Source organism: Lissotriton vulgaris, chromosome 7 (assembly GCF_964263255.1).
Source record: "Lissotriton vulgaris chromosome 7, aLisVul1.2, whole genome shotgun sequence".
In the NCBI taxonomy this organism is placed as follows: Eukaryota; Metazoa; Chordata; class Amphibia; order Caudata; family Salamandridae; genus Lissotriton; species Lissotriton vulgaris.
The window spans coordinates 852,634,291-852,658,973 of NC_141695.1; the positions used below are offsets into that span (position 1 = coordinate 852,634,291).

Sequence of the window (24,683 nt, forward strand, 5' to 3'; positions counted from 1 at the left end):
CCTTTTAGATGCTGCGGGTTTCTGTAGTTTTTCCTTTAGTGTACGGTTTATTATGTTGTTTTCATCCAAATGTTTTTTTCTGTAAATATGGCAAACACTTGTTTCCTACCAAACCCATCTTTAAAAGGGAAATAGACTTAATTTCCCATCACCCATCCCAACAAGAAGACATCTGGCCTTTCCAGCATCACTCTCAACAAAACGTAACATCACTGAATTTCCCAGCATCCATCTGTGTGGGAAGTAACATCACTGCATATTCCAAGTATACATAGATGTTTAAGGTCTAGCCTCAGGGTGTCTCGCACCCGGATATCACAGGCTAAGAGTGAGCAAGACAATAAAACACATGTTGGACCTGAAGGACCTAGAGCAGGACCCGTGCTGCCAAGATAAGTTGCTCATCATCATGTATCTCTGAAACACCGCTACATATACCATTCACACTCTCACACCTAGACCTTCGTATCAGCCTTCAAATGCACTCTTTACGCAGCAGATGGTTCATGAAGAAATCTGACTGTTTTACCCTTGCGCTAATAGATCTACACTGGATCCTCCTGCAAACCCAGATCCTATTCAAGGTCAGCTCATCAATTACAAGGCCCACTGCAACAAGACTCCCATCTATTTAGCTAATGAATGAACAATATCTGGCGGTCAACGTCAGACGAGGAGATCCAACTTGCTGCCATAAGGATAAATAAAGGTGTAAGGAATCACTTGGTGCACAACGTGTTTTCCATTTGAATACAAGTTTATTCAGTATGTCAAGTAAGTATTTATCCAAAGCCCCTTTCCAGGAGTAACCCAACACACTTTTAAATGTATTCAAAATTAAATTTTGTGTATTGAACATAGAGTCCTGTTTAAACGGTTATTCCAGTTATTAAGCGTTATATCGCCAGTTTTAAAGAGTTAAATTCTCCATTTCAGTCTCTGGTCTCTCTTCCAACAGTACAGTTAGACCCAGAGGTTACTCTCTCCGAAAGTGGGTAAGGAATTCAGTCATTTTAAATACAGAGATTTCTCAGATAAGGATTAGTCCTGTTGCCATTGTCCATCCTTCATCCTCACTCTACCTTTCCCACACTTTCCTAAAACTAAGCGGGCCCCATTCTGCATCCTCAATTGAGTTATTCCTCCATGGCTGTTATAGGAATTAACTCCTCTTTCTAGATATCTATTGGTCGCCACTACCCCTCTTGCACGGCTTGTCTCCTCCCTCGTGTTCCTTTTGGCTCTGCACCATGAGACACCATCCCCTAAAAACTCATGACTCTGCCTCCTTAGCCACGTAGTGAAGTCATGGAGTTTTCAGCATTTTCCCTGTGGCATGTTTGTTATTCTGGGTTTCAGGAGGAAAATGGTTTATAAAAGTGTTTTCAGGCTCCCACATGTGCTCTTCTCTTTATAGATTCAAAGAAATTACCCATTACAAGAGAACTAGGATTAAAGTAATTTTTCCTTAGTCACAAAATCTGCTAGACCAAACATCAGAAACAGTTTTGTGCACTTATAAATTAATTAGAAAACATTCTGTTGACTGGGTCTGCCAGTAGTATTGGCCCAGCCATTTAGGTCCAGTATATCAAATTCTAATAGGTTGGTCGGTGGTGCAAACCGCTGTGCTTTAAACGGAAAACCTTGTCAAAGTGGTCTTATACCACTCAGTTTCATATCTGTATTTGTGCAAAGAAAATCATAAATTGATGTTGAGTCATTGTGAGGTGCTGTTTCTGTTGGATTGAATAATCAGTTTGAATTTTGTTTCCATCATTACTACATCATTAGCTGGTGATGTGTGTCCATGGGATGTAGTGATTGGTTTGTGAGGCCTCTGGGATAACTTGATCAGCTCCTAAACTCTAATTCTTTGTTTGTTGACTTTGGTGCAGGGATGCCCGATACCCCATTCAGCAAGGATCGAAATGGGCATGTGAAGCGTCCAATGAATGCATTCATGGTTTGGGCTCGTATTCACCGTCCAGCACTTGCCAAAGCCAATCCAGCCGCCAACAATGCAGAGATCAGTGTTCAGCTTGGGCTGGAGTGGAACAAGTTGAGCGAAGATCAGAAGAAACCTTATTACGATGAAGCTCAGAAGATCAAAGACAAGCACAGAGAGGAGTTTCCTGGTAAGAATTTAGGACAGAAAAGTTTGATTTGACCAGGGCAAGAAGAATCACATTTATAAAAGGTGTATATATTTCAGGTGCTGGCTTTTGATTGCCCTCAACCCCTCATTAAGGATCAAGGGCTTGATATACAAAGATAGCATTTGCAAACAATTGGCACAGATTGTGCGTTGACTTTTTGAAACTGAATATGCTTTTGCGAAACAGCCTATGTACTAATGGGTTGCCCACAATTTAATGAATCACAGGTAGCAGAACGACTTGCTTCATTAATATTTATTCGGCAGGTATCAATTTGCGACCCCCTGCATATGGCAAGAACCACAAATTAGTTGAGCTTCAAGGGCCTGCAAGTCAGCATCCCTGTGATTACATTCCAAAACAGAAAACGTTTTTTTAAGCTGTTCGGATTTCTTGTAGGAACACCTACTCCCCAAGAGGCTTAACCCCCTTTTCAGTTAACAACTTCTCTTAGGAATGGGTAACTGATCTGTGGTTTGTGAGTTACCAAGTCACACATTTGTTTGCAATGCTGCTTCCAAATTGCGATTTCTAATGTACCACAGATCTCATTTTACAAGCCAGGAAAAAGTTTTTCGACTTGCAAAATGGGTTTTGTACATTACAGAAAGGGATTTTGCCGTTGAAAGCCCAGTGATTTTGCAAATCCTTTTGTTTATCTGGCCCTAAGTTACAGAAAATGTTAATGGTTGCATAATTCACCCATTTGTTTAAGAACGCATTGAGCATTTTGAGGGGTGGCAAATGCAGAATTCATCTCCAGCAACCCCCCCCTACTCTTCAGCGAGGCCGCCGGCGGCAAAGTGCCGCGCTACACCACTGAGGGGATATTACAAAATATATTTGGATTTTAAAAAAACAATAGACAATTCAGATTTGGAAATTAAACTACTTTTAGAAATAGGTGTTGTTCAGGATTTCATGAGGATTCGCCCAGTTAAGCAACCCCTCCAAAAATAGAAAGGGAACACACGCCCATAATGCACAGCTCTGGGTTTTTTAGATTACTGTATTGCTCCACTCCTGTGCCAAATAATATGACTTGTTTTCCGCCAATAGCAAAAAGGAGGAAACAACTAGCGTGCGTCCTCTTAAGTCAACTAATGTGACTTTTACAATAGCATACTCTAGGACCTGTAGTATGTGGAGGACTTATGTGTATCTGTTAAATCCTAATGAAAGTTTGCTCGCCACCACTATGAAGGCTGCCTCTGCATCAGCATTTTTAAAGAGGCATAACAGGTGTCTATCGTGGTCCATGTTGAAATTTGCCAAAGTCCATTCAATTCAAATTACTTTATTTTGGCCATCAGGGCCATAAAAGTAGACCATTATAAAAACATAACATTTTTAAAACATTCATATTACAGCATCAAGAAAATAAATTCCAGAGTTAAAATCTTTAAAACTATACAAGCATTATCTAAAAAGTAGTCAGTTAATTAATATTTGTGTTGACAAATTATCTAGAAGATGTAAAATGGCAGATAGAGGGTTGTGGTCGCTCTCAGTTCTATCTAACACTGACTTGTCGACTGCTGGCCATAATCCCAGGTCAACAAGTATGTCATCTATACGACTTGTGTGGATAGATTTGTTAAATGTATGAGTACCCTTTAGATCTGATTTGGTGTGGCCATTTAAAATCTTCAAGCCATGCTTAATTGTAACTGGTTCTAGGTAAACCACTGAACGAGTCCAGCAGTGACGGCTACTCCGCTAAGGCGGAAAAACGCCGCCACACTGCTAATTCAGCACTGCACAAAGGAAAAAGAAAATTAAGGTTTCAAAATATTGTTAGCATTTTATTTTTCAATGTGGTGCTCGGAGCCAGGTGAGAGTGTGGCTGGGCTCTGTGATGCCAAGCAGAGTGATGAGTGGTTTGCACTTCTCTAGGTCAGCATAACGGTTGGGTTGGCCAAATTGTCATGCGCACTTGGCATGTTCTCCATTGGGCAACCCCATGGAGAACATGTTCAGCCTCCCCAGGCACTACCTAAGCATCCAAACAGGACACTCTGACCAAGCACAACGCTGCTGCAGCGTCTTGATTGGCTGGGAGAGTCCAGAAGCCTGAGTGCTTCCAGTGCTTCTTGCAGATCATGAGGAAGAGGACGGAGGAGAAATGTGCGGCGGCGAAGGGAAAGGTAAGTTAATTTTTTTTAATATTTTTATTTTTTTGTAATCCCTTTCCTCCCTCCCCCTGCCCTGCCACCCCCGTTCTAAGGCAACCGCCACAGGAGTCCAGCTACGGATTGGTGGAATATCCAGAAGCGGACTTGCCCGAGCCGCATCCTCATCCTCAGTTAGATGGGCATCCTCAGCATCAAGTGGCTCAAATGTGAGGTTAAAATCACCAGCTAAAATGAGAAAGTGTTGGCGGGAGTGTTGATTAAGAAAATTCTCCAGTGCATGAGGCTCACCCATTCCTGGCCCTCATTACATTAATATTAAATATGGTTAATTGATAGTTGCTACCAACATCCAGCTGAATACCTAAGATGTCAGGAGAATCAGATTTAAGCTGTTGGATTTTAGAATTTAGTGTGGCACATATCCAAATAACCAGAAACCCGGCAGTCATGCCCCTTGGACTCAGGATAGCAGGAACAAAGAAATTAAGACATCCCAGTGTATGAATGGGGTCCTGCAACCAGGTTTCTTGGAACCTACAAATTCATGTTTATCCATTCCAGTATTCCAGCCTGGAAAGGGTATTTTAGATCTGAGACCAGCTAAGTTCCAGGATATGAGATGTACTTTGGTAGACCCAATCAAGAGATAAGAGGCAAGACTTCCATTAGAGTCTGAAAAGACAGATTCTTGATTTCAGATGAAGTCAGCAGTGTTGCAGTGGATTTGCCGAATGTGGATGTTCACTTAAACTGGTATAGTATGTGTACCCATGAGACGACCTAACCATTGCATAAGAGAAAATTAGAAGCCTTCCCTTCACTGGCATTTAACCAGGAGGCACACCGATGATGAGACCCTACAAACGAAGTTGCTTTCATAATGGGCAAAAGGTCAAAATCAGAGAATGTCATACACATTACAATGACTCCTCTCTACTCTTTCCCATGCCTGACATTACAGTGAGGGAACACCCTCAAAGTACCTCTCAGAGTAGTAGAACACCACAGAGATGTATTGTCATAAGATCCTTGGTGATTGATATTTGTGAACACTGAATATCTCTGCCTCCATATGGGTTCCCAGAACACTTTTATACAAGAGAAAAATCTTCTTATAAAAGAACAAATTCAGGTTCCCGTGAGGCATGGCTCTGTGCAGCTAGTCTCCAATTCAGTTCTCTGCACTCCGCTGTGAATTTACAAAACCAATCTTCTCTACCCTTTTTTCTTGAATTTAACTGTTCATTAGTCATTTTATATCTTAAACTGTACTTTTGGGAATTCCCTTTCCCTTTTCTCATGTTTTACTGTTCCATGACATATTTTTGTGAAGTGACTGCAATGTGAGAGAAATACAATTAGTTCTCTTCCAGGGGATCCTCATCAATAGTCATAAGCATTAGAATATTCCCGCCCATGTGCGGGACCCCGGAAACACTATATTATATGTGCCCACATATATATACATATATATATAAATAATATATATATATAAAAAAGATGCAATAGCAGCCAAAATAACATCAGAGCTGAAATATGCTGTGAAGAATTTCCACCATACATGTAATAATAAGCATTAGAAACATGAGAAACAACACCAAAGATTGTTTAGAAACTGTTTTAATGCTTAGAAAGCAGTAGAAATTCTCATAACTCACTGGAAGCATAGGAAGCTTCCAGGCTGCATTGCATACACACAGTCTAAAAAGACTGAAAAGCTAACCTGTAGCTGAATAGCAACAAACTGACACCGTGCCTTTAAGGCACTCATGACCCCCTGTATCCCATCATGCCCCAGGGGTGACAGTTAGGTCAGTTGTTCTTTCCGGCTCCTTCAGAGAAGGACCCTGGTTACACAGCTCCACTATTTTTCTGGTTTTTGACAGAAAAATTCTTCACTTTTGACAATTTTTACTCTTACTTTGACAGTTAATATCTAGTCAAGTAAGATACTGCTTTTTCCATTCAGTTTAGTGAACATTTTCTTCTGAGAATGCCTTCACTCTTAGACAAATGTCCTTCTTGTGGCAACAAGAAGGCAAAATCAGACAACCACGACGTCTGTATCCTGTGTCTGCCTGAAGATCATGATCCAGGCACCTGTCCTCATTGTGAGCACCTGTCTGGAAGAACTCTCAAAGACAGGGAGAGGATTCGCATTTATGGCCTGGCTCACAGGGCTTCAAGAGGAAGATCACCGGTGAAGAAGGGCTCCAAGAAGGTTCATACATCTTCAAAAAAGAAGTCTTCATACCCTTCAACTGCAATTTGTGAGGAACTTTTCCAACACAAACAGCACCTTGCTCTAGCAACAACGAAACCCGCCAGAGAGCTTCTACCTTACTCAAAGGTTAAAAACATTGCGGAAACCAGGACAAGGCACGAACTGATCGCTGAACGGACTCTAAGGTCCAGCATGCACATCACACTCTAACCAAACGCCAATCCAGTGCGAGCATGCAATAAAAGCTTCAACCAATCAGTGGTGAGTTAATGTGCTTTGACGCCGCAGCCCATGAAGAAGCGGCGAGTGTGCCGTGAAACGCGTTGGCTAATTAATTATAATATGGAGCAGGAAAGCGGGCTGCTTTGAACATTGCCGGAGGGCAGAGCATTGCGTGTGACCTCTCGAAAGCTGGGGCATTTGTGTTGAATGTTATGCGCGGCCGTCCTGCCGCGGAGAGGAGCACCGTCCCCAGCGGGTGGCGAATGGAGAGCCTGTTGGGAGATGCAATTTGTGAGGAACTTTTCCAACACAAACAGCACCTTGCTCTAGCAACAACGAAACCCGCCAGAGAGCTTCTACCTTACTCAAAGGTTAAAAACATTGCGGAAACCAGGACAAGGCACGAACTGATCGCTGAACGGACTCTAAGGTCCAGCATGCACATCACACTCTAACCAAACGCCAATCCAGTGCGAGCATGCAATAAAAGCTTCAACCAATCAGTGGTGAGTTAATGTGCTTTGACGCCGCAGCCCATGAAGAAGCGGCGAGTGTGCCGTGAAACGCGTTGGCTAATTAATTATAATATGGAGCAGGAAAGCGGGCTGATTTGAACATTGCAGGAGGGCAGAGCATTGCGTGTGACCTCTCGAAAGCTGGGGCATTTGTGTTGAATGTTATGCGCGGCCGTCCTGCCGCGGAGAGGAGCACCGTCCCCAGCGGGTGGCGAATGGAGAGCCTGTTGGGAGATGCAATTTGTGAGGAACTTTTCCAACACAAACAGCACCTTGCTCTAGCAACAACGAAACCCGCCAGAGAGCTTCTACCTTACTCAAAGGTTAAAAACATTGCGGAAACCAGGACAAGGCACGAACTGATCGCTGAACGGACTCTAAGGTCCAGCATGCACATCACACTCTAACCAAACGCCAATCCAGTGCGAGCATGCAATAAAAGCTTCAACCAATCAGTGGTGAGTTAATGTGCTTTGACGCCGCAGCCCATGAAGAAGCGGCGAGTGTGCCGTGAAACGCGTTGGCTAATTAATTATAATATGGAGCAGGAAAGCGGGCTGCTTTGAACATTGCCGGAGGGCAGAGCATTGCGTGTGACCTCTCGAAAGCTGGGGCATTTGTGTTGAATGTTATGCGCGGCCGTCCTGCCGCGGAGAGGAGCACCGTCCCCAGCGGGTGGCGAATGGAGAGCCTGTTGGGAGATGCAATTTGTGAGGAACTTTTCCAACACAAACAGCACCTTGCTCTAGCAACAACGAAACCCGCCAGAGAGCTTCTACCTTACTCAAAGGTTAAAAACATTGCGGAAACCAGGACAAGGCACGAACTGATCGCTGAACGGACTCTAAGGTCCAGCATGCACATCACACTCTAACCAAACGCCAAACCAGTGCGAGCATGCAATAAAAGCTTCAACCAATCAGTGGTGAGTTAATGTGCTTTGACGCCGCAGCCCATGAAGAAGCGGCGAGTGTGCCGTGAAACGCGTTGGCTAATTAATTATAATATGGAGCAGGAAAGCGGGCTGCTTTGAACATTGCCGGAGGGCAGAGCATTGCGTGTGACCTCTCGAAAGCTGGGGCATTTGTGTTGAATGTTATGCGCGGCCGTCCTGCCGCGGAGAGGAACACCGTCCCCAGCGGGTGGCGAATGGAGAGCCTGTTGGGAGATGCAATTTGTGAGGAACTTTTCCAACACAAACAGCACCTTGCTCTAGCAACAACGAAACCCGCCAGAGAGCTTTTACCTTACTCAAAGGTTAAAAACATTGCGGAAACCAGGACAAGGCACGAACTGATCGCTGAACGGACTCTAAGGTCCAGCATGCACATCACACTCTAACCAAACGCCAATCCAGTGCGAGCATGCAATAAAAGCTTCAACCAATCAGTGGTGAGTTAATGTGCTTTGACGCCGCAGCCCATGAAGAAGCGGCGAGTGTGCCGTGAAACGCGTTGGCTAATTAATTATAATATGGAGCAGGAAAGCGGGCTGCTTTGAACATTGCCGGAGGGCAGAGCATTGCGTGTGACCTCTCGAAAGCTGGGGCATTTGTGTTGAATATATATACATATATATATAAATAATATATATATATAAAAAAGATGCAATAGCAGCCAAAATAACATCAGAGCTGAAATATGCTGTGAAGAATTTCCACCATACATGTAATAATAAGCATTAGAAACATGAGAAACAACACCAAAGATTGTTTAGAAACTGTTTTAATGCTTAGAAAGCAGTAGAAATTCTCATAACTCACTGGAAGCATAGGAAGCTTCCAGGCTGCATTGCATACACACAGTCTAAAAAGACTGAAAAGCTAACCTGTAGCTGAATAGCAACAAACTGACACCGTGCCTTTAAGGCACTCATGACCCCCTGTATCCCATCATGCCCCAGGGGTGACAGTTAGGTCAGTTGTTCTTTCCGGCTCCTTCAGAGAAGGACCCTGGTTACACAGCTCCACTATTTTTCTGGTTTTTGACAGAAAAATTCTTCACTTTTGACAATTTTTACTCTTACTTTGACAGTTAATATCTAGTCAAGTAAGATACTGCTTTTCTTGCAGTTTGTTTTTCAGGATTTTTTACAGCTCCTTCTTTAACTTGAGATATATCAGACCCTTTTTACCTTTAGCGCATTTTCTGCTTGGACTCCCTTGCGCCTTAATGTCTCATGGACAACTTTTACTCTTTTGATTATTTGAGTATCAGTTGTCAAACACATAGGGGCATATTACCTAGAAGTGCGTTAGAAAACTCACTGAAATTGCCTCAGGAATGAGGTTGAGGATGGAGGGAGGGCATGGGTCTAGTGGTGAGCCTGATTTGGTGGTTGTACTAAGATGGGAGATTTGTTCAAGTGTGACAGGCTGGAAAAGTGGAAAAGATCGGGTGATGGAGGAAGGGGTAGGGACAGAAGTGTTTACCATGGGTATGGTTTGAGGGGTGAATGCAGAGAATATGGAGGTGACTTTATCAGTAAAAAAGTCTGCCAGAGAATTGCAAAGTTCTTGTGAGGTGTTTTCAGGTGGGGCGGGAGGGTTGGCCAAATGGTTGACCACCTGAAAGAGCTTTCTGGTGGAATTTTCTGCTGAGGTGATCTGGGTAACATAATAACTGCTTTTCTCAGTGGCTAGCTGCTGCTTGCATTTAGTAAGCGTGTTTTTATATGTGATTTGGTCAGTGGGGTTGTAATGTTTGCGCCAGTTTCTTTCTAAATTCCTGCAGAATTGTCTCTGCAGGCGCAGGTTTTCGGAGAACCAAGGTGCTGACGGGGAGGTAAGGTTTGGATAGGTTGTTTTCAGTGGTGCCTGATAATTTATTGCAGTATTAAGGTGCGTAAGATAGTTACTGGAGGATGTGACTGGATCGGTGTCAGAAGAGTCTAATGCAGTTGCAAGAGTAGCCGCTAGTTCGGGAATATTAATGTTTCTCCAGTTCCTGGACGTGACTGGTGCCACGGGTTTGGATGGAGGGACCGTGGGTGATTTAAAATTAATGTGGAACAGTACCGCTGAGTGGTCAGTCCAGGTAAGGGGCAATTGTGAGGAATAGGCAATGTCTGTGTTGTTACTGAATATCCCGTCAAGGGTGTGCCCTGCAGTATGCGTGGGTGCCATGACTAGTTGGATAAGTCCTGCGGCTGCCATGTCTTCCAGGAGTAAGTTCGTGTCGGTGTCAGTTTTGGCCTCTAGGTGTAAATTAAAGTCGCCTAGAATAGTGAAATTAGATTTCCCAGCAGCATTCTCTAAGAGGCTGTTGATGTTTGCTAGGAATTTGGGGCGAGAACCTGGAGCACGGTAGACTAAAATCCCTGTGAGTGACTGGCGTTCAAAACAGCTTACCTCCCGTGTCACCTTTAATGTATCCAGGGTATTAACAACCAATGAACAATATATTTGAGATATCCCTTCACATTATTGCCTTCCCATATATTCCCCAACTTTGAGATTCCAATAATATTCCAGCCATGAAAGATACTGACGGCTGCTGCATATTAGAGCAATGTTCCCCACCACAGCAGAGTCTGAGCTGCCAGGGCCCAGTCCCACTTTGTCCACCTAAGTACTGCATGTGTTTGAGTACCCATTGGAGCTCCTTAAGGTGTGGTGTGATGTGAGCCTGGTATGGGAAGTTGAGAGTGATTCTAGCTAACATGTTCTAAATGGTATGCAGTCTTCTATTGACTTTTTTGTTGTTGATCCTAGTCCTAGCATATATAGGGGGGATTCCCTTAGTCCAGCTTGCTTGTGACAAGGCAGTGCATGACTTTTTTCTGGGTAAATATTGGAAGGCATTTGAAAATCTTCCTCAGAATCATCATAGTATGGAAGAATGAGGCGATGATGGCATTGACTTGGGCGGTCATGTAAAGTTAGCTGTTGATGACTATCCTGAGGTACTTAGTGAGGGAAGTGGGGGTGGGTGCTGGTCATAGCCCTGTTGGTCACCAGTTGAAGTCCCACAGTGAAATACGCTTTCCGAAGATCACAATTTTGGTCGTGTCAGTGTTCAGCTTCAGACAGTTGGTGTTAATCCAGTGGGTGAGTTCAGTCATGCAGGCATTGAACTTGATCTCTGTACTGGGCATCTTGTGTGTGAGGGTGGAAATTAGTTATGTGCTGTTGGTGTATGAGAAGATTTTGTGAGAGCAGATGATGCTGGCTAGAAGGATCAGGTATGTGTTGAAGAGGGTCGAGCTCAGGGAGAATCCATGTGTAAAGATGAGGTCTTCGGAATCTGATGTGTACCGTGCCAGACTGACTGACTCCTTTCAGTCAGGAAGGAGTAGATCCATGGATCCTGATGTCATGTAGGTGTTTGTGAGAAGTTGGCCTGATATGCAGTGCTCACTATTCTAGTGATCACTATGTATCAGTCCAAACGACCCTTATTGATGATTTGTTGTAAGTCAACCTTATAGACCAGCTATCCTAGTAGCATGGACAAGAGCAGTCTTTAGGCTAAACTCTAGAGGGCGTGTTAAGCCAGCTGTTATACCATCACATATACCCCTTGAACACCAAGTGAAAGGACACCACACAAGTTGTTATGAAAATAAAAGGATATTTATTTAGAACACAACAACCCTGGACTCTTTATGAGGACAGGGTGCTAAGCACAATACAAAGCTCTTAAAAAAATACTGAAAGTCGCACAATTTACACAAATGCCCGAGGGGCACGGAAAACCATATACTACAAAAGTGGAATGCGAAATTACTAGCAGGTAAGTACTACTCTCAGAGACTTTAGAAACGCTGGGCCTACAATGCTGAACCCTTAGATTAGAAGCAGGAGGCCTAGGGACGTCGTGTGCAGAGTGGGAACTCTCACGCGTAATGCGGGACAAAGTCTATGGATACTAGTAAATGCAAAAGTTAGTGTTCTCGGGCGAACCCGACTAGGTAGGTCAAAAACGAAAGTGGATCTAGACACTTAGAGAGTGGATCTACGCTGGAGCACCGTGGTACTCGGTTTACCTAGCCCAGGGGCTGCGGCTGCATAGGGTTCAAGTGTCGTCGGGAATCCTCGTTGACGAACCAGGAGCCTGAAGTGGAAGTTGCTGGCAGGCGACCAGTGAAGATGTTCCGGGCTGATCCAAGGACTGGATCAGTGAAGAAGAGTACCTGTAAGCAGAGGGGACCAAGTTCTGAATCACTAGCCAGTGATTAGGTGGGCACCAGGATGGCACCGGACGAGGTCACTCAGCCAGGCGAAGAGGTGACACGGACCAGGGGCGCTGATGTCGACCAGGCTGGAGGTCTGCGAGCTGTCCCACGTCGGATGTCTGCTGCTGGCGATGCTGGATCCGGTGAAGGAGGCAACAAGCCTTGACTACGGCAAGCCCACGTGGCGACACAAAATGGCGTCTTGAGTGGACCAGGAGGGTCCGAGGAGGGTCCCCTTCAGGAGGAGACTAGGGCCAGTCTAGAGGAGCTAGACCAGCGGTGAAACAAACGTAGGACGTCGTCTGGAGGGTCACTAGCCAACGGGCAAGTGACCGGACAATGTGGCAAGCGACACAGAAGCAAAAGGGCCCCACGCAGATCTGGTGGATGCTGGGGGGCTGGTCTTCGGTGCTCGTGCTGCTTGGGGTTGGGGCTTCTCTTACCCCAGTGCACCCACTCGAGGGTCCCTCGGTGGTCGTGCTAGGTCAGTGTTGTGCTAGTTCTGATGGTCGCCGGGTCCTCTGGTCTCGTCGCACCTACGATTCTCAGCTGTGCTGTAGAGGCAGGTTGAGGTCAGAGAGGGCAGGGAGTCCGGGTCTCGTCGAGCTGGGCAGTCTGGTTCTGGAGGAAGGACGTTTCAGCAAACCGCAAGATACTTAGGTGGTGCCTGCTGCTGCAGGGTGACTACTCCTTAGTCACAAGGGAGAAATCTTGAGAAGAAGTCTTGAGTTCCTTTCGTAGAAAGTAGTTTCAGGATTCAAAGATGATCTAATTTGGAAGGGTCCTCGCTCCTACCTTTATTCTAAAGAAAGGGGCTGGTACGCGACTAGGTCCTGCCCATGGGTGGGACCAGGAAGTGGGGTGGTTACACCCCTCTCCCCTGTCCGGACTTTCCCCAGCTCAGGGGCTGGTGTGCCCCTGGAACTGGTTCAAGCCGGCATATGCACAGTGAGCACCGGAGTGCCACTTGCAGTCACCTTCCTCTAAAGCCCTGCCTACCTGGGATACACAAAACCCTGTCTGGGATGGTGCTAGCACTGCCCCTGACAGGAAACCCTTTATCCAAGCTCTCCTCGCTGGACGGACTCCCAGCAGCAGGAGGTCAGACTTGTGTCTGTGGTGGCAGCATCCACTTTGTGATGCTGATGCTTGAGTTAACTTTAACCGGGGTTCACAGTTACATACATGTTGTGTCCCTCTAGAAGGGTGGAATGCTAACCCCGTTGCCAGAATTGGCGAGGGGTTAGTATTCCAATTCGTATGACACCTTACTCGACATGTTTTGATAAAGCGATACCAAAGTTGGCAAATAACCGCGAGGATTATAAGGCACTTAAGAGTATATGGTACGCATTATCATAGAACAGCTATTAGGACTTGGTTCCGCAAGCTGCAGACGGGCTCAGCTCATGCCAGAGCACCATCTCACATAATTCCAAGCACTCTGCCTTCAGGATTAATAAGGCCTGCCATAGGAGTGACTGATAGGAATATATGTGTCCATTTTAGGGTTAGATATAGGTATACTATATCTAAAGCAAAGGATGATTACACCACCTTGCCCCAGCTGTCGTGCAGCCAGTTGTGTCAGATTTAGATGGCCAGCCAGGGGTGGCATAATACATGCTGCAGCCCCTGGTAGGCCCTGGGTACACCTATGCCCTGGGTACCTAAGGTACACTGTACAGGGACTGATAAGGTGACTCAGTATCCAATTAGATATGTACCTAAGTTACATGGAATCCATTTTGCAGAGAGAGCAGTAGGCCTTGGGCCCTGAATAGCAGGGCCCCAGGTCAACTAAGTCGGAAAACCAGCAAAACACCAGGCAAAAAGTTGGGGGCAAACATATTCAGGTATCCACCCTCCTACAGTGTTGCATATGGATGGTGTGGGAGAATGTGTCAAATGCTGCAGAGAGGACCCAAAGGATAAGGGCTGTCGTGTCTCCTCCATCCAAAGTTATGCGGTTGTAATCCATTGCTGCAATCTGGACAGTTTTCGTGCTATGGCTTGGTTCGGAAACCAGAGTGATTGGTGTTGAGGAGTTGGTAGTCATTGAGGTATTTGGTGAGGTGTCTGTTGATGATTGTCTCTTAGACCTTGGTTGGGATTGGAAGCAGGGAGATCGGTCTGTAGTTGGCGAGCGTTGAAGGGTTAGTGGAGTGTTCTTCATCAATGAGAAAACAGTGGTGTGTTTTCAAGCATATGAGAAGGTCGCAGCAGAGGGGAAGGCATAAACAGTGGGTGTCAGCATGGCGCTGATGGGTGCCAGTGCTCTGGAATTGACATGGTGGGGCCAGGGGGTCCCTGAGTGGAAGGGCTTCATAATGATGGAAGTTTCTTCTGGGGTAATGATGAGCCATGTGGGTAGCATTGCTTCTTTGTATCAGACCGGGAGGCACTTGGAGAGGTGTTTTTGGTCCAGTTGCCGATTGAATTTGCTCTAAATGGCGGTGATTTTGTCGCCGAATAATTGAGAGAGATTTTTGCAGCGGTCCCACCATGGAGTGATCAAGTTGACAACTGGTGAGATGAAAACCTTCCTAATGGTAAACATGCATTTGCTTCTATTGGTGTTGGCATTAATGTTGTCCTTCAGTGCGGAGCGTTTGGTGGTCCGGATCAATTGGTGGTAGTGTCTCAGGGCGGATTTGAACTTCCTATTGGCATTGTCCCGACTCATTCTCCATTTGCACTCCTGTTGTTTGCAGTGTTGTTTCATTAGTCTAACTCCCTCTTTGTACCAACTGGTGTGGGTTCTAGATCTTGTTGTATTGCTGTATTTGATGTGGGCTGGGGAGTCTGTGCAGGAGGTGATCCAATTGATTAAATTATTGATAGCTTTGGGGAGCTTTTGCAGTGTTTAGGTCGGTGGCTGGTTAGAGCGATTTCAGACAATTTCTCTTCCAATTTTCTTCCAAAATCCCTCTTCTCTAAATGAAATGTATTTGCATTCCCTTGGTGTCCCTTTCTACAGTACCATACAAAATAAATGGCTCAAATGCCACTTATAGGGTGTGATGGGATGCTAATAGTATACTGTGTCTTGAAGGAGCAGCACAGTGTACCCATCCATTTAGGCTTCAGCCTGTTAAGATACATGTATCCTTTTTTGTCTCATCCTTCTTTAAAATGGTTTGTGAAAGTGTTTTTCAGGTCACTAGGATGTTTTATAGGGATTTTCTCTAGTTAAAATAATAGCCGATTTGTAAAGTAAAAACCTGAAAAACTGCCCAAAATAGACCGTTGTAGGCAGTTCTAAAACATTTATTTTGTTCTTTTTGTTGACATGCGGAAAATGCCAGTAATTGTCTCACCACCTGCTGTACTCTCAATAAACATATGTAATACTAAAAAAGTGCATTGAAATTACTTGTAGGTCTTATATAGGTGCTACAGTCGCCAACAAAAAGAGCATTACCAAAGGTTGGTAACTTGTTCTTCACTGCTCACAACCATAATGAAGATTCTATTGGAGAAGAACTAGGATTATCAGTAAGTAAGTATTCATTACCCTGACTGGCCAAAACCCAATCATATTTAAAGTCCAAGAAATGGAAACCCAACCGTATAACTCGTTTAGTAATATTTTTGAAAAAAGTTTGCTTTCACATTTAAAAATGCTGGGATTGAAGTTTTTAAAGATTTGATGTTTCACTCAATCAAAGTCCTTTGCTTGGCTTCATAAACCATAAAAAGTACAGGAAAATATAAAATACCCTCACAGCCCTACAATTTTAAATACATACATTCAACATTATCAAGTACAATTACGTAGTAAAATTCCAAAAACGACTATCCTCAATGTACCAATTATTTAAATCCTTAAAACAATGGCCTTTCATATTCAATCCCAAACCACGTTCAATAGAGTTTGGTACAAGTTAGTTTATGTAAAAAGTAATTCCATAAAACTCATTTCAATGCCTTCATCCTTCTAAACCATATAAAGGACAAGAGCAGTAGTTAGAAAAAAACATACAGTCATGCAGTTTCGCCCTGAATAATCTTAACGCTGTGTGTCGCTCAGTAACACCCAACTAGCAGCAAAGGGGAGTGATCCAACGAGAAGGCTGTTTAGAATAAGCTTTACAAAAGAGCAAAACATGTTAATCATTCCCAATTGACATACAACCCGTAGGGCGGGCATTAAAAGTGGTATCTTTTTTATTCTAAGAGTATTTAAAACCAGCCGAAAGCAACACTTCTAAACGGAATTTGATATAAAGTGCTTGTGCAACAGGATTAGTTAAAAAATCCATAAAAGGCTTGAATTCAAGTTCACATTTGAACCTCAGATAAGAGTTTGCCAAACTAGCCGCGCTGGCTGTAGAAATCTTTGCTCTTAACACATAATTTCAAAAGGTTGTTTTCACCTTTTCCCTAGCAGCACAAGTTAGTGTATTATTATAATACTAATCATCCTTTAGGCCCAACTTGAGGAGCCACGATTTTATACTCAATAGGCAAGGGATATTACTTGCTTAAGGGCCCACTATTAAAACTCTTACATAGCCCTAATAGGGGTCTAGGTCCTCATAAGTCCACAGCCTCATCCAATACAAGATAGATTTTAAGGTAGCCACAGCCAAAATAGATTGAAGATTAAGATCTAGTCTTATTGATAGCGTTGGAGCGCTTGGGCGAAGTCTGCAGTGTCCCCACAATTCTGCCCCATACAAAACAGCCCCATAAGCTTGACTCTTGTACATCTCGATGGGGGAGGGTAATGGCAAAAGTGGATGCCCTGTTGGCAAACCTAAAATGAACCCAGCCCTTTGCTTCAAGGTTAGCACACTTTGTTCTGTCTGGGCATGCCAACTGTGACAAACACTTGTTCTAACTCCCAGATAGTCAAATACCTTTACTCTGTCCAGTATCCTGCCCTCACACGATACCTTGACCTATATATTTTTCTTGTGACTAAAACAGTGAATTTAGTTTTATCTCTATTAATCTCTAGCTCATGCACCTTACAAAACATGTTAAAATTGGCCAAAACATTGGAAAGTCCCTTTGTAGTTTTGGAGAGAAGCAAGGTGCCATCTGCAAAGAGGAGACCTGGTATTTTATGTCCCCCCATTTTGAGAGAGTCATTTTCACAATGAAACAGATTTGGGATGCATTCATTTATGAATAAAAGAAAAAGAGTGACAACCAGGATACACACTTGTCTAACTCCACTTTTCATAGGAATGGCCATAGGGACTCCTGCACCTTGCAGGCCTTCCCATAACTTTGTTCTTGGAACAAGGTTGAATGCTGCACAGAGGGCCACAAAACAACAAATAATGACCCCTAGTCAATGTCTACATTTTTCCATTTAATTGCTAGAAGCAACATTGTCTGATCAATTGTACTAGTATTTGGGCCAAAGGCCTCCTGCAGATGGCAAAACACTTGACTTGTGTAAATCCATTCACACAACCTACTCAGAATGTGCCTGCTATAAACTTTCTTGACATTATCAATTAGTCTTTTGGTCCTGTAATTCCCCGTGGTTAATCTATCTCCCTTTTTATGTATGGGAACTATTACACCTCCTTTGTAAGAGCTCGGTACTGGGGCCCCAGAAAAATAAAGGATTTGACAAGGTGTTTACATACGGTCCCCAAATCTCTGCTTCAGAGTGTAATAAATTAGCCGGGACTCTATCCAACCCTGGTGCCTTCCCTGCTCCTTGGGCCTCAATGGAAACAATAGTTTATTCTAAAGCGAAAGGTGTCATAGTCCAGTTGGTTAACATTGCATCAAAACACAGGCAGTGTTTTCCTCTGTTAACTTACTATAAATTGTTTAAGTATCCTTTTGGGAAAGGCCAGGAAAGCTTGTCCTTCGGTTTTATGAAGCAGCTATTTAAATGGATTCAAGGTCTCATTTGTTGGAAAACTAAAATGGCGGCCGCTGATAGGCAATCTGAGTAGTAGTTAGCAGTCTAATTGTTTAAGTCCTGATGCAAGTGAATCCATTAATGTGCTTGCGCGTTCAAACATGAGTGCATTTCAACTGACTCTTTCTAGGAGGAAGCAGTGTTCCTATTTGGCGCTTCGTCAATTTGGTGATTTCGACATGAAGCGTAGCTTTTCCGAACCAAAGAAAGCTTCTGTGTCGTAGTTGAGTTGCGGAGCATTCAGGAATAGACTTCACGTTGTTAGTAGTGTCTCGCTCTTCAACTCCCATTTTCCCAGCATACCATTGAAGACACAAATCTGCAAGTTGAGTGGTAAGATTGTATCAGCAGGGTTCACGGAACACTTTCTGTCTCTTCCAGAGAAGTTCCTCAATCCGTCAAACTATGCAACTGTGAGTGAAGGTTACTTAAATAATTCTCATCTTGAAAAGTAGTTAGACAACAAGATACAGACTTTATGAATGTTAAAGGACTAGTACAAAGTTCTTAGTTTTAAGAAGGCACAAAATATCAAGATTGTAAATACATTACGGATGAGTCAAATTCTTAGCAAGATATTGACTCTAGTTTAGTAGACATAATTACTGGAACACAAGAGAATAAGTAACAATTACGTAAGAGTCATATGTGAGAAGGTTATTTACCAAATTCAGCGGCAAACGGAAGAAGATATTTAAAAACGTCTATTCAAAATTGAAGTACGAAATACATATATATATTCAAAACATATAGAATTTACCTTCAGTGAAATCGAGACCTGAAAGAAGAAAAAGCAGAGAAGAAATTAAGACTTGCGCAAGACAAAATAGAAGTACAATTTAGTTATCAACAGGGCAGAAAATAGTAATATAACAAGAAAGCAGCTAAGCCACAATAATAAAAAAGTAACAGTTTAGGAAGAATAGTTCTGTAGTAGGGGATCTCTGTGTATAGTCATAATCTAGGGAATAGTCCCGCCCATGTGCGTGGACCCCGGCAATCAAAAATAATCTCTTAAATTGTCAAAACATGCAGAACTGCAAAGACACTTAAGAGAGAATTTAAAGACAAATAATGCAACCTATATCCACAGGCTACACAGTCCAGTACTTAAACTAGAAGTTCCACCAAAAAAAACACACAAGCAGCACAGCCTGCCCAGTTTCCTCCATAGAGAAACTTGCCTCTACCAGTAAATGCCTCTGGAATGACAGAGAGGAAGGCATGGACAGACAAGCCCCATAGGCTGCCATTATGTGGCTTAAAGAGGATACTGTGCCTTTAAGAGAACTTTCCAGAACTTCTCCCAGTATCCCAGAATGCACAGCAGGTCCCTTTTACTTTCAGTTCTTTTTTCCGGCTCCTGCTAACAGGACCCTGGTGCATTGAGCTCGCCCTTTTTTAAGGGTTTATTGGAATTTTGTGCACTTTTTGTTTTAAAAGTGTTTTCAGTTTGTGTACTTGGTGTTTCCCTTCACTCCTGTGTATTTATTCAGGCTGTTTAGGGCTCTAAAATGCCTGCTCTCTTCGACAAGTGCCCAGCATGTGGAAGGAAGAAGTCCAAGACTGATCCACACGACGTCTGCATACTCTGTCTCCCTGATGCACATGTCCCTGAAGAATGTGACATCTGCCAGAACTTTTCAGCAAGGACCCTGAGGGAAAGGCTGAAGATTAAGTTTCAAGGCCTAGAGGAGAGACGACTGTAGGCTGCAGGTGGGTCTGGGTACGCTGGGAAGGCTCACTCTGCCTCTGCTGAAGCCTCTGGGGGGCTCCTCAGAGGCAGGAAACCCAGCAAACGGTCCCGGTCTCCGTCAGCGTCGATTGCATCGACGACGACGTCGAGAGGGATGATGACGGTGTGTTCCCCGTCTCCCCGGGGCTCTGGGTCGAGACGGTGTGAAAGATCGACGTCGAAGGGCCTGGGTAGGCCGCCGTCGAGGGATTCTTCGTCGACGTCAGCGGCGAGCCATCGACGTCGAAAAAAGAGCGACAGGCGTCGGCGCTCGCCGTCGAGGCGACACCGCCGGTCGCCGTCGAGAAGACGGTCGGCGTTGAGAAGGAGTCGACGCTCATCGTCGAGGACTGAACGTTTGAAATTGCGGAGGCGGTGTTCGGCGTCGAGGAAGAAGCGTTCGACGTCGCGGAGGCGGTGTTCGACGCCGCAGTCGCGGAGGCGACGTTCGACGCCGGAAAAGCGACGTCGAGAAGAAAGAGATCGGCGTCTCAGAGACTTTCCAACTATCCTAAGCGGCGCAGAAGGAGTTCTGGCATCAGAAGTCACGCTGGGTCTGGTGGAGGACGCCGGAGACGGCGATCACCTACTGGAGGGGCGGGTTCGCAGTCCCCTCCCCCGAAGAGAAGAAGTCACCGGGCTCTGTGGTTTATACACCACCTCGGCCAAAGGCGCCCCCACCTCCTGTACCTAAGGAGGATCCTCCCATCAACCCTCCGCTTCCACCACTTCCTCCCTCGTGACAACCACCGCCACCGCTTCCGCCTCATGGGCCCGCTCCTCGGTCGGAGGTACCACCTGTTCCTCCACCAAGATCGGTGTCACTGCCTCCACTACCTATACCGCCTAAGGGGACGCCTAAACCAAAACCCCAGGATAGGCCACGGAAGACGCCTCCACGGAGACCTGCGGAGCGTCCACGAACTGTGAGATCATGATCTCGTTCCTGGAGGACGGAACGATCGCGCAAAAGGTCATCCACACAGTCGAGACGACGCCACAGGAGGCGCAGGTCTCGTTCCCATACGGGTCTTCAGGGACCAGGGACTATTCTCCGTCTTTATCGGAGTCACCCAAGACAAGGGTGTCACCGGTTGACGATCTGGTGTCCTTTCATGATGTCCTGTTAAGAGGTGCAGCAAAATTGGGCATCTCGTTGACGGTGCCCACGCCCAAGACACCGGTGATCTTCGATCGCTGCACCAGGAACATCTGTCTCGGCCATTACTGCCACTGGTACCGGGCCTGGAGGATCCAGCCATGGACCTTTCTCTCACCCCGGCGGTGACTAAGGCGGCCCCCTCGAGACTACAGAAAAAATACCGGGCTCCCGACTCGGATCCGGCTTTTCTAAGGGCGGAACCTCCTCCAGACTCTGTGATAGTGACGGCAGCTCGAAAACAGCATGCCACCACTCCGTCATCCACAGTCCCACCAGATAAGGAATCTAGATGGCTGGATTCGGCTGGGAGGAAGGTTTGTGGGACGTCACGACTTCCATGAAGGCTGCGAGTGCCACGGCCTTGTTGGCGCGGTATGACCGAGCCCTCTTGGAATCCCTCAAGCAGTTTGTAGAACACCTGCCTCGTGACAAGAGAGAAGATTTCCAGGAGGTATTGAACGAGGGGATGTTGGTGGCGAATCAGGTCATCAGTGCTGCAGCCGATTCTTCCCTCCTGGCGGCGCATGGCTTCTGCCATGGGATTAACCAGCGAAGACACGCCTGGCTCCGCCTCACGTCGCTGAAACCTGACGCACAACAAAGGGTTCACAATTTACCATTCTCTGGCGAAACCCTGTTTGGAAAACACGCAGATGACAAAATGGCCCACTTGAAGGCGGAGGCCGAAACGCTCACAGCTGTGGGTCTTGAAAATCCCAAGGATAACAAAAAATCGTACCGCCCGTTCCAGAGACGGTTCGGTGGACAGGGCAGAGGGAGTGGACAGGTTTCGGGGCAGCAGCAGCAACAACAGCAGCAGTTCCGAAGACCGTTCCAGAAGCGCCAGAAAGGCAGAGGCGGCCAACAGTCGGCACCAGCGACCAAAGGCCCGGCCGGGTCTAGGCCCTGAGCGCTTACTTCCCCTGCATCCGTTACCCACTCAGGTGGGGGGAAGCGTTCAATTTTTTCTGGCAGAGTGGAGAAAAATTACTCAGGACAAGTGGGTGCTGAATATTGTTTGCAATGGATACAGTCTTCGGTTCACCAGCCCGCCTCCAGCAATTCCACCGGTCATCTCGCAGTTTCAGCTGCGCGAGCTCCAGGCGGAGGCCGATATCCTGTTAAGGAAAAGGGCGATAGAAGACGTACCTCTGTCTCAAAGAGGAAGAGGTCTGTACTTCCGGTTCTTCCTGGTTCGCAAGAAGGAGAAGAATGAGTTCAGGCCCATTCTGGACTTGCGACAGGCAAACAAGTGGATACGCAGAGAGAAGTTTCGCATGCTGTTGTTGCATCAGATTTATCCTCAGTTGCAACAGGGAGACTGGCTATGTGCTATTGACCTACAAGATGCGTACTTCCATGTGCCCATTGAACACAAACACAGGAAGTTCCTGCGATTCCAAGTCGGCGCTAATCAGTATCAATACACAGTACTGCCATTCGGACTGAAGTCTGCGCCGAGAACATTCTCGAAGTGCATGGCGGTGGTAGCAGTACACCTGAGGAAGAACAAGGTGTTCGTCTACCCGTACCTGGACGATTGGTTGATCAAGGCCTCCTCCTTCTCGGCAGGTCGAGCACACTTCCATCAACATGTCCAAGTCTGTCCCGACTCCGGTCCAATGCATATAGTACTTGGGAGCCTCCATCAATACGCTGTCAGCAAGCATGTCTCCTTCGGAGGAGCGACGATTATAACTCCATCGGAAGGCTCAGGCTCTTATGACCACTCCATCTACAACAGTGAGGACGGTGTCTTCTCTACTGGGATCGATGGCCTCTTGTATCTTCCAAACGCCACACGCACGACTGCACATGAGACCGTTGCAAGAGTGCTTGAAGGACCAGTCGGATCAGAGGAAAGGATCTTGGGACGACAAGATATGACTTCCTCTGCATGCTCTTCAGTCTCTGAAGTGGTGGTGTTCAGCGGAGAATCTCCTCAGAGGGGTTCCCTTCCACAAGGACATTCCCACTCAGACCGTATGCTTCTCTCCACGGTTGGGGGCGCACTCCGGAGACTTACAGATTCAAGGAACGTGGTCCCCGATGGAGGCCACGTATCACATCAATTTCCTGGAACTCAGAGCTGTTCACTTGGCACTGAAGGCCTTTCATCCGTCCTTCCAGACCAACTCTCTGCTTGTACAGACGGACAATACGACCACAACGTATTACCTCAACAAGCAGGGGGGTTCGAGATCACGCAGTCTGTCGCAGGAGGCGCAGGCGATCTGGCACTGGCTTCTGGCCAGAGGACTGACGATAACGGCTACCCATCTGCCAGGTGTGCAGAATGTTCAGGCGGACGCACTGAGCAGACTGATTCAGGAAAACCACTAATGGGTCATAAACGACGAAGTACTAGGAGAAGTCTTCGCAAGGTGGGGGACTCCAGACGTAGATCTGTTCGCCACCACCGAAAACAGCAAATGCCGAGACTTCGCCTCCAGGTACTACCAACAGGGGACGCTGGGGAATGCGCTATGGATCAACTGGTCGAACAGCTTTCTGTACGCTTTTCCACCCATTCCCCTGATTCCGGCGGTGCTCATCAAGCTGGCCCGGTCCAGGGCGCGGATGATACTTATTGCCCCGGAATGGCCCAGGCAGTGGTGGTTCACGGACCTGCTTCACCGGTCTCTCCTTCCTCACATACGGCTGCCGTGCAGGCCGGACCTTCTCACGGAGTTCGGGGGGCAGATGTTGCACCCCAACCTCTCGTCTTTGAGTTTGGCGGCATAGCTCCTGAGATAGTGCAATATGGCCATTTGAATCTGCCCGAAGATTGCATGGACATACGGAAGGAGTCTAAGCGACCTTCCACTCGGACTTCCTATGGTTACAAGTGGAAGAGGTTCTGTATCTGGTGCAAGTCCAAGAACTATGACCCGAAGACGTGCAAGGAAGATGTCATCCTTCCTTACCTTCTACATTTGGCGCAGTCTGGCCTTAATGTTCATTCCATTAAGGTTCATCTCGCTGCATTGACTGCCTACAGGAAATGCCCTTCACAGACTTCGTTCTTCCAGATCCCTGTGATCAAAGATTTTCTGGAAGGTCTGAAGAAAGTATTCCCTCCTGCAGCACCTGTCCTGGAAGGCGGCGTTCCTCGTGGCCATTACATCGGCCCGCAGGCTGAGTGAAATTCAGGCGTTGTGTTGCCAAGAACCTTATACTGTATTTCATGCTGCTAAGGTTGTTATGCGTAATCACCCTAAATTTCTTCCCAAGGTTATTTCTGATTTTTATGTCAACCAGACCATAACTTTGCCTATGTTTTTTCAGAATCCTTCATCTCCGGCGGAAAGGTTTTTACATTCCCTGGATGTTAGGAGGGTGTTGAAATTTTATCTGAATAAAACCAAAGATATTTGTAGGTCAGACCAATTGTTTATCAATTATGGATCGGTCAGGACGGGTCTTGCTACCTCTAAGCAGTCGATCTCTAGGTGGATTGTGT

At 45.9% G+C, this 24,683-nt stretch overlaps 1 protein-coding gene across 1 annotated transcript in view; it reads left to right on the forward strand.

Moving 5' to 3' along the window:
- SOX30 (SRY-box transcription factor 30) overlaps positions 1 to 24,683 on the forward strand; it is a 620,328-nt gene that overhangs the window by 426,951 nt on the left and 168,694 nt on the right. The window contains exon 2 of the mRNA XM_086928803.1: positions 1,899 to 2,138. Within this exon, the coding sequence (XP_086784929.1) occupies positions 1,899 to 2,138 (240 nt within the window). The remainder of the gene's footprint in view (positions 1 to 1,898; positions 2,139 to 24,683) is intronic.